Genomic DNA, 10,664 nt, shown 5'->3' with positions numbered 1-10,664 from the left:
CCCTTGATAATATCCTCTTGTCCTTCACTTTCTCCCTGGACTGTGCCCAGTCCATCCGGGGGCTGTGTCCCTTCTCCTTGCGAATGCCCTTTGGTGCTCCAACCTGCCCCAGTCTGTCTCCACCTGCTTTGCTCAGGTTTAAGGCTGGGCAGGCAGCACCAGGGATGTGGAGGACAGTGACAGGGCTGGGACTGAGGGAACCCAGCCGGCCCAGTGTAAGAGCAAATCTCCCTGACGTCTAACAGCAGTTGTGCTCCTACAGCCCTCCAAAAACTTCTGAAAATTTTCCCCAAAGGGAAATGGATCCTGAGTGTAAAGACACATTTCTGCAGAATCCAACACGATGAAGTGGCTCAGTGTTTGCACAGTGGGTCTTTCAGAGCTAACATTTACCCAGATTTCCCAGCAGGAAAGGAGGAAGGAGCAAACTACATAACCCAACAAACATCTTTTTTCACACACTTACAACTTCCTCAAAAAAAGCTCTTTGGGAAGTCACCCAGGCAGGTTTGCAGGTTTTACCCACTTTGGTCTTACCCATCGCTTCTCCCTCTCTCGGAATGGTGATGGGGAATGCTGAACCTGGAGCTGGCCGGGCTGGTGGCCGGGGGCTGCATCGGGCACTGTCCCTGCCTCACCCTTCCTGCGCAGGGCAGGGATGCTTTGTTTGCCTTTCGTGCCTGTGCAATCTGATTCAGCCTTTTGGCTTTTTCCCTCAGGATCCACCTAAAGAGAAGTGTCCCATAGCCATCTCCGTGGCATGGGAGGGGAGAGGCTGGTGCCACCTTGTTACAGCTGCTCCAGCCTTGCATTGACAGCGTGGACTGAGCCCTGTACAAACCACTCAGCCTTCCCTGGGTGGAATTCAAGTCCCCATCTTCTTGTTTCCAGGGCAGTATTTACCAGCAGAGACATCCAGGGCTGACGTTACCCTGAAATGACCATGTTGATACAACTCCTGGTGGGATGCTCTGTATCTGGAGCTCCATTTTCTGGTTTGGCTGGTGCTGCTCTGGTAACACCACCAGCTCTCCATCATCTGGGACTGCCAGGGAGTAGACATCCCACTCGGGGCATCTGGGGTTCTCCAGCTTCTCCTTGCAGAGCTGGCTTGAGTCTTGCATTGCCCTGGAGCCAGTAAGAGACCCACTTCGTGGAACAGCACCCGTCAGAGGCAGTAGGAGCCAGAGGGGTGTTCCAGTGAGGAGCAGTGCAGCCAAGGGACCCCAAAACCCCCAGGAGAATTCAGGTGGAGGACAGCGGTGTTGCATAGCTGTCCCCATGCCCTGATCCCCAAGGGCCCGGCACCAGGGAGCACACACGGGGCATGCAAGCATTTTCTAGCAAGCTTTGCCTTCTCCCACCCCACTCCTGAGCCACCCCTGGGACACCAAGTAAACCTTTTCCTTCCGGACGAAGCGTGGGCTCAGCAGGTTGGTAGGGCTGCAGGAAAGCAAATATACATCTCTCCATCCCGATGCAGTGCCCAACAGGCACTGGCACTGCCCACGCTGCCTGCCGTCGGCGGGAAAAGAGAGGACAGCACATGGGGTGGGGAAACATCCTTGCCCACCCTGCTCGGGTAGCCCACTCGCATCCCGGTGGCAGCCACCCAGGAAGAAGCAAGCAGGTGGCTGACAGCAAGGTGGGACCATGCCCAGATCCGTTCTGCGAGACACGAGGAAGACAACAACGGCAGCGGTGCTCTGGTTAGTCACTGCCGGGAAGCGTGCCATGCTGGAGGCTGCTGGCAGGCCGGCAGCGTTTTCGGCCACCTGGTGTGCGGGGCCTTATTTTGATGATGATTTCAAGATTTCTCTGAGGAGGGGTACAGCCGGACAGCGGGAGTCGGTGGGAAGCACAGAGGAAGGAAGAAACTGCAGGAGCTTGTTAGGGACAGTCCCCAGGGTGCCTTGGCTATGGGACCAGGCTGTCCCCATAAGGACCACGCTCCATGTGGGACCGTGCAACTCGGGAGGCAGCTGCTGCAGGTGCTAAAACTGGGTGCCTGTCACCTGCTGGGTGTGCAACCGTCAAGGTGACACATGTCCAGGAGGTTTGGACCAAAGATCCTAAAGCTGTTGGGGACATGAGGTCCACCAGCCCCTTCCCTGGCATGGAGGGGGACCCTGCAGGGCTCCCCCATCTCTGCCCAAACAATGACTGGAGGGAGGCAGGGGAGGACACGGGAGTGGGGACGCAGCAGATGCATTTCGTCACCCGGCCAAGGGGTGTGTGTGTGTGTTGGGGGAAGGGGTGGCTGGGTGTGTGGGCACATTTATTGCCTCTTCCCGCCAGCACCGGCTCCCTGTGCACACACGGGCGGCAGGGACCTAAGGGCACAGCGCATGGCTCGATGGACTTTTACCCTGCTGTGCAAACAGGCAGGCGCCAGATTAGGGTATCAGTTGGAATTTCATCCTGTCAACGGCACCCGAAGCCTCTCTGGGTGGGAGGCAGAGCATCTTACCTCCAGCCCGGCCCCTTGCCCACCCACAGGCACCCCAATGCAGCGGGGGAATTTGGGAGATGCACGTTTCATCCCCGCCCCCCCGACTCTGTTCCCTTTCAAGTTTCCCCCTTGCAGGTGATGCTGATGCCCGGAGCTGGGCTGCCACCACCCCGTCCCCTGCCAGAGTAGGATCCCACCAGCCAGTCCCCATGTGGCAATGACAAAATTGGATGTCAAAGGCAGGCAAAGCCCTGCGAGGGAGGAGGATGCACGTGGAGGAGCCAGCCCCCAGCATGGGGACCACACTGGTGTCTCCACACAAAAGTAACCCTAGTTTCCCCAGTCCAGCCCACCTCTTTGGGCAGGTGGCCCATCCAGTCCCATCCCTTTTCCCATCCAGCACCAGCTCCTTTGTCTTTGCCTCCCCCAGCTTGTTTTAGCTCCTGATGCTCCACGTTCCCTTGCAGGGGTGCAGGGAGGTGGTGGTCCCATGCTATGGGCAGCCCAGATGCCGTGCCGGTGAGCGCAGGGTCACCAGGGTGCAGCAGTAGGCACAGCCCCTATTGCAAGGTCAGGAAAAACCCTTTGCTCTGTCTGTCTCTTGGCAGCGCCACCTCATCTTGTCCCTGCTCCTCCATCTTCTCCACCCACGAGGACTTTATCCTGCATCAGGTGTCCCTCCACAGCCACCTGCCCTGCCCGGGCACCTCGGCACACACATCTCCACCTCTTCCCAGAGAACTCTTGGCATGTTTGAGGGGCTGGAGGAGCCGTTTTGGGCAAGGATTCAAAGGCAGCCCCTTGCTTAGTGCCCTGCAGGACCAGAGAGACGTGACTGGGATGAAGAGAGTAGAATGTCGGGCACCGATGCCAGCTGTCCCAGGCATTATCTCACATCCTCGTTCTCTGTTTGCTCATCTTGGACAAGGAGGATATTCAGCCCATCAACAGCCATAAAATGAGATTAGAGGCCAGGAGGCACCAATGGGAGGTGGCCACATCCGTGGGCAGCTGGCCTTGTTCTTTGGCCTCCATCAACCCAAGCCTGGCCTCACCCTTTCCCCTGCTGCCCCCGGGGCTGGGAGTTTGCAGCTGCTGGGTCACCCGGCACAGCCAGCCCTCTTGGTGGCAAAGGGATGGGATGCGGCCGTGCCGTGCCACAGTACGGGCCATGCCGCTGCCAGCAATGCCCCTGCAGGATGGGCACACTGTGTGCTCCAGGGGCAAAGCTGCTGCGTCAAGACATCCATCTGCATCCTTTTCAGTGGGGCTGGGCAGGACCCCTTGTCCCTGAACCCGACTGTGCTCAGGGGCATCGGAGATGGTGTGACCCCGGAGCCAGCACCCCTCCCCTGCCACAGCATCGCAGGCCAGGAGGAGACAGCAACAAACCCATGGTGCGCGGGATTCCTGCTCGCTTTTATTTTCACCGATGGCTAAAAAATAAAAAGGAAAACCAATTCTGCCTTATATACACAAAAACTGAGCCAAAGTCCTGAGCCAATGCAAACATTTGTCCTCACCACTGAGTGAAGCTGGCAGCGGTGGCCAAGGGAGGTGTCACTGGCCCCCGCAGGAGGGAGACCCAAATCCTACGAAGGCTGGAGCGGGGTGGGGAGGGCAGGGACCCACTTGTAAAAGCCGCAGCGTGCCGGGGCACCTTGTTTTCTGAGCCAGGAGGGGCTGGGAGAGGTGCGAGGCTGGTAGTGGACAGGGTGGCCGGGGGATGCAATGCACAAGGTGTCTGGTGCGATGCGGGGGCTCAGCTGGACACTCTGCAGGCAGCGGGGGACACGTCTGCTGCTCCACCTTTCTGGAGCTTGGAGAGACGGTGCTGGGAAAGGTCATGGAAGCTGTCACGCAAGGCTCGTGCTCCCTCATCCCTGCCTTGGTCTTGGGCCCAGGAGCACCTGGCATGGCCCCGAGCAGGAGCCACAGACCCTCCTGTGTCTCAGTTGTGCCCAGTTGGCCTCTGAGGCATCTGAAACTGGGCTGGAAGTTAACCCGGGCCAATACAGCGGTCAGGACTCAGCAGGATGAAGGGACATTTCAGCTGCGGTTCACCAGCAGGAAAAGAGGGATATTAGTTACTGGCCTGGGCACGCAGCGGGTGCATGGAGGAGTGGGGAGACAGGAAGTGCAAAACCTGGAGTCCTCTGGGTTTTGAAGAAATTAGGAAAAAACCATTTCTCTCTCTTTCTGGAAACCAACTCTCCATTACCTAACATCAGGGCATGTACCAGCCCTTTGTCTGCCCGAGACAGCCCCTGCCCACCCTGGCAGCAGCCCCTGGTGCCCACAGCGGCTGTGCTCCCTTGGAGCAGCACCCCAAAGCTGTCCCAGTATCAGTCCTTCTGGACAGCCTGGGGCTGGTTCTTGCACTCTGTCCCGATGTTAAACCTTCTTATTCTCCTCCCCTTCCCCACAGGAAGGTGGTCTTAGGGCTCAGCAAGGTGGTCTGCCTCCGGAGTGCCTGTGCCTGGCTCCCTTCTCTCATCTCCCTGTGCTCTGGGTGGAGGATGGCTGCGGTGTTGCCTTGCCGTGGCACAGCCCGGGGCACCAGGGCTGCCAGACACTTCTCCACGTGGCTCTTGGTGGCTGCAGGGGCAGAGCTGAGGGCACAGGAGTGGGTTCTGCCAGGGTGGCTGGGGGATGTGGGTAAGGATATGCAGGGATTCTCACCAAGGACATGCTCCTGCTCACCACCATCACCATGGTTGGAAGGAGTCTCCTCTCGGGTCCTATGCTCCAAGGTTCTGCCTGGCTCCTGCAGTCCAACTCGCTCTGCCTTCGGCATCCCCCCTTCCCAGCATGGCAGATCCAGGAGACCAGCTCAGAGAAAATCTGTTTTGCCTTGAGTCCAGCCAGGTCTTTTTTCTAGTTCAGTCTTGTTCAAACTGCTGCAAAAGCACCAGGCAGCTGGATCACCAGGAGGACCAAAGGAAGCATCCTATCAGCTCCACCTGAAGCACCGTAGGAAAGTCATCCTCCACCACCATCCCCTTCCTTCTGCTGACATTAGGACCTTGCTTTGGGCTACAAATACTAGAGACCAGACCGGTGCATGTTTCTTACAGGACAGCAATACTACCTAACCTATGGTTTTTACATAGGAGAGAGCCCACCAGCCCCTTGGGAAGGTCCCAGTGCCACCTTGCCCAGCCTTGCTGGCCACCCCATCGGTTCAGCCAGGAACCATCGTGTCTTTGGGAAGGGGCTGTCACTCTTCAGAGCACACGGACCGGCTGGGCTCTGCTGCATAGTGCTTATGTCTTGGTGTCTATAGCTGGTGAAGGGGGTTAAGGCATGAATTCTTCCTTGATCGTCAGTGGAGACGAGGAGACGAGGTTCGGGGCACTGCTGCTGCAGAGGCCTCCGATGGGTCCCAGCGTGCCGACAGCTGGCGGGGTCGGTGTGGTGGTGCTGGTGGGCTGGCTTTGCTGCTGCATCTTCTTTTTGTTCACCTTCCTCTCCTTCGCCCTCCGATTTTGAAACCAGATTTTCACCTGCAGAAAGACAAAGATGACGACGCAGAGATGGGGATGGATGCAGCCAAAGATGACAACCCTCAGGGTCCCCCTGAGGCACGGAGGGCATCCCAGAGTTTGGAAGAGAAGGGAGATTTGTGAAGCAAGGTGGGGCCACCGCTGCCTGCTTGGGCTGCAGCCCTTCCCCTCCCCAGCCCCTTCTCCACCCGGGACGTGGTTTTCCCGGGACACTGCAGCACTGACCTGTCGTTCGGTGAGCCCGAGGGCAGCGGCCAGCTCGGCCTTACGGCGGCTGGTGCCGGAGAGGCTGCTGCTGACATTCCTTCTCCAGCTCCAGGCGCTGGTGGTCTGTGTATACCACCCGGTACTTATCTTTTGTCCTGGTCTTGCCTGGTAGAGAAAGCAAAGCAGGGGTGAGCTGAGAGGGGATGAAGGGAGAAGTGGAAGGGTAGGAGCATCCCCAAGGTCACGGAGGAGATGATACACAACCACCTGTGGAAAGCATATGGCAATGCCCTGGGGACCAGTGGAACAGAGAGTCATCAAGCTCATGGATTTAATGCCCATCCTGGTTAGCACCAGGGTGTTTCTCCATGTTGGAAAGTACCTGGGCTTTGGGGAAATTGCTTGGTGGAAAGAGCAGGAGGGATTCAGAGGCATCCCGAGAAGATGGACCATAAATCCCATGTGCCATGACACACCATCCCCAAGAGGAGCAGAGCTGCAAGTCCTGCAGTGGGCTGAGGACAAGCTGTCTGCAAAAATACAGCCTTAGAAGGCTGAGGGAAGCCAAGCTTTTTGCCAGGAAGCCCAAACCCAAGGTGTCAGCAGTTGAAGACACACAGATCAGGACAGGGGAGAGATGGAAAACCCAGGGATGACAGCATTCCTCTGCCACCAAGAGGATTATTTTCCTTTTCCCTGTACCAAGCTAAGACGGAGGGCAGTGCTTCTTCATTTGGTTCAGTCTTTAAAGATGCACTGGAGAAATCCCACATGATGCACAAGCATTCCTGGGGACTGGCTCCATGGGCCAGTGCCCGTGTTTGGCCAAAGCCAGCCTGAATTTTGCCTTAGGCCCCCCCAGATATGGACAGAGCTCAGGGCCATCAAGCCCCACATTTCTGTGTACACAGATGCACATCCCACCGGACTGCAAACAACACCTACTGCTTTCTAGCAGAAAAATACAGTCCAAAATAGCCCAGCCATCTTCTCCGTTAGCTCCTTTGTTAATCCACACACACAGTGAGTGAGCTGCGGAGCAGGAGCCAACGGCTTTGAACTCTGCCTGGGCTGGGGTCCGCGGGGGTGTGGGTGGCACTTCGAGGAAGGATGCCCACGCCCAGCAGTTTGCTGACAAGTCTCTGGTGCTTTCCTCTGCAGAAGGGCCCATGGGTGGGGAATAAACACAGCTGCGAATATTTGCTTCTCCACCCGAAATAACAAAATCCTGTTCCAGGGCATTGAGAGGGATGGAGCCATGCTTTCAGCTGAGCAGCCACTGTCCTTCCGACTGGGAACCTGGCCATTTGTTTGCCTGGCAGACACGTTTGCCCATCTTCTCCTGGATTTCTGCTGCTGAGAGCAGTGCTGCCATGGGAAGGGGCAGGAGCAAGCCCAGAACAGCTCCATGGATTTCCCCAGGGCTGCCCTGCGTGTACCTGCATTGACAGGATACTGCCCATCACTGCTGCAGATGTGCAGGGAGGGATTTCGAGTGACCCAGAAACCAGTACAACCTTTCTTGCAACCTGCTTCCCCCAGGAAAGGGGATCTTTGTGTGCCTGCCACCATGTTCATTTGTTCCCCTTAACAAGTCCTTGGCACATCGGATGGACATTGAGAAGTCTCAGCCATATTATTAAATTCTGAGCATCCTAGTAGGAGCAGGAGTATGGGTGGCACAGAGCAAAACTGTGCTTCAGAGACTCCAGAGAGGACTAGACCCTAATCAGACATCAGAGAACCTCCACAGAGCAAAACCCCAACACCCAGGCTGCAAATCTGTTTCTCAACCAGCTCAATTTTATTTTTAAGGGTGTCTCTCCCCTGCTTTCCCATTACAAGGAGATGGGGACTTTCCAAAGCCACTTCTTATGCTGAAAGATAAATGTAAAAGTGTGTCAGAGATGGGACAACCCACGGTCACGGTACGCTGTGAGTGGGAGAGGGACTCCCTTGGGGTCATTTCCCTCACAGTATCCCATGGGATGCAAAAAGGCAGCTGTTTTTCTACTAAATAAGCAAGAGCCGGCAAAGGTCCAGCTCCTGCCATTGGCCTCTGAGCAAACCACGTGTGGAAGCACATGAGTGTGCACAAAGCCCTGGGCACCAGTGGGAGCCAGGGTGGGCATGGGAGGTGTCTTGCCCTGCTGGGACTTGACCCCGATGTTCCCAGGCACAAAAGCAGCAGCCGTCCGATCCAAGTTAGCACCCAATTTCCATGACCGTGTCACACTCTGCGTCCTCCTGCCATCGCTCCTGGAGCTGGCATGGGCTCAGCACAATGGGAGCAAGGTGATGGCCGAGGGTCCCAGCGTTGTCCCCAAGAGGCACTGAGGCTCTCCAGCAACCCACGGAGGAGGGTGAGGAGCACAGCAAGGCTGCAACACGGCCAGGAACAGAAACCAGACCTCCCAGCATCAGGGCTGGGCGTTAGCCACAAACTCATATTTGAGGGACGTGATGAATTCAGTCACTGCCTTAGAGAGCGAGGAGCCCAGGTCATCCCAGGGCTGTTTGGAAGCGAAGACCTAATCGCTCCTCACCACTGCCGAGAGCAAACCTGCCTCTGGCCACTCAGGGTGACTCTGCAGGTAAAAACAGGGTAAAAAAGGTAATTTGATTGAGCAAGGTGTGTATGGAGATGTCTGCAGACACGGGGCTGGAACACAGCGATTTGGTCTGCGAGGGGTCTACGGCAACATCACCGGGCGTTTGTCTCCTCTTTGGCACACATCAGCTGTGGTGGCTCGAAACAAAACTGACCACGGCACAGTGCCGGGCTGGAGCGATGCCGGGGCACCCGGCCCACGTGGGACCCCACGCTCTCCCCTCGCTCTCCCGTGGGGCCCCTGTCCTTCCCGTGGGGTCACTGCCACTTCCCACCACCCCGCAGGTGAAGGGTTCATTGGTGTGAGAGGACTTCTGCAGCCCAGCCCAGGAAGGACCTGTGCTGAATTTGCAAACACAGCGATTCCCGGGGAGTTACAGAATTAACCAGATGTGCCGGCAATTTATGCGAGGTTTAGCAGCTTCGTGAGAAACCGGGCTCCCTCTGTCTGCTCCAGGCTTAGGGATTCCTACATGTTTTTTCCTTTCTCATATAAATTTATCTTTTTTTTTTTTCATTCAAAAGCAAAAACCTTTCTGAAGAGATAATGACTTTAAAATTCTCTTATTTGCAATATTGCTATTTGAATACCACTGCTTGGAGAAAAAAACAGCTTGAAAGCAAAGGAATTGACAGATAAAGTAAAAAAAAATAAATTAAAGAATAAAATAAGGCGGTTTGTGAATACCACATATGCCATGAATTTCAGCAGGCATTATTATTTCCTGCTGCAGCTGTAAATAGATCCATCACAGCTTGTTCTTTGTTATTCCCTCTTCATCATTCATCCCTGATGAAGCCTACGCTTTGCCTCAGGTCTGGCAGATGCCCGGCCGTGCCGGTGAGCTGTCGCTGTGCGAGCCAGGCACCACTCTCTCGCTGCCCAATACCAGGTAGCAAAGACCAAAGCAGAGGGCTGATGACCAAGCCAGAGATGGAATATTATTCATCTCGACTAATTGCTGGTTTCTGCGATGTTTGCTGAATTCGGGAATGTATTGTGGGTGATTCACAAGGAAAAGAAGAGGATTCGCAAGAAATACTGTTGACAATGAATAATTCAACTACCTTGAATATGAATGCTGGGTTACGCTTAACTCTCTCCTGGAGACTTTTTTATGGCTCTGTGAAAGGAAAGAGGAAATCTGGAACAAGCCAGCCCTGCCTCTTACGGGGAGCCCTCGTACCTACGGGGAAACCCCAGTGCTGCAGTGGGGAGCATGGCCGAGCAGAGAGTTGGAGCTGCTCCCGCATTTCCAGCAAAGCCCGGCGGAGGTGGATCGGGCTATCCCACAGCCGGGATAGTCCAGAGCTGCTGCTGCTGCCCCGGGAGGGAGCAGGGATGGGGTGCACGGGGTGCAAAGGGGGTGCTGGTGATGCCTCCTAGCACAGCTGCTAGCCCCTTCCAGCCCTGCTATGCATTTAAAGTCTCTCCTGCTTGTGCCCAAAGACCAGGCAAAGGAACTGCTCCGGCAGCCAAATGAAGCCATTGGCAGGGCCGGTGGGAATGGTTTCAGCTTTGGGATTAAGGCAGGGCCAATGGCTGTGTGGAGAGAGGGTATCGTTACTACTGTTAATGTATAACCCTAATAGCACTCACCTGAGCCGTGATTAGATAAGGGAATAGCTTTAATGTGCTGTGCAAACCCCAAGGGACGCACTCCTGAGTGTGCACGCACATGCACTCGCACACACGTGGGGGGACGGGGTCCTGACCCCCAGCCCGGGTCTGGTCCCCACAGCAGCCTTGCCCCAGGGACAGGGATGCTGGAGCTCCTGCCCTGGACCGGGTCAGGAGCCTGGCAGGGGAAGGGAAAATCAAACTAGATCCCTGTGCTCACCATCCCGGGCCCTGCACCCTCATGGCCACAGCAGAGGCTGCCAGGCA

At 56.2% G+C, this 10,664-nt stretch overlaps 1 protein-coding gene across 1 annotated transcript in view; it reads right to left on the bottom strand.

The window, feature by feature from the left end:
* Positions 1-5,751: 5,751 nt before the first annotated feature.
* Positions 5,752-10,664, bottom strand: part of CDX1 (caudal type homeobox 1) — a 12,797-nt gene continuing 7,884 nt past the window's right edge. Inside the window, 3 exon segments of the mRNA XM_009703090.1 lie at positions 5,752-5,958; positions 6,184-6,249; positions 6,251-6,330. Of these exon segments, the coding sequence (XP_009701392.1) occupies positions 5,752-5,958; positions 6,184-6,249; positions 6,251-6,330 (353 nt within the window).

Source organism: Cariama cristata, unplaced genomic scaffold (genome assembly GCF_000690535.1).
Source record: "Cariama cristata isolate BGI_N322 unplaced genomic scaffold, ASM69053v1 scaffold21850, whole genome shotgun sequence".
Classification (NCBI taxonomy): Eukaryota; Metazoa; Chordata; class Aves; order Cariamiformes; family Cariamidae; genus Cariama; species Cariama cristata.
The sequence above is the reverse complement of the archived record's forward strand: the minus strand, read 5'-3'. Positions and strand labels throughout refer to the sequence as shown.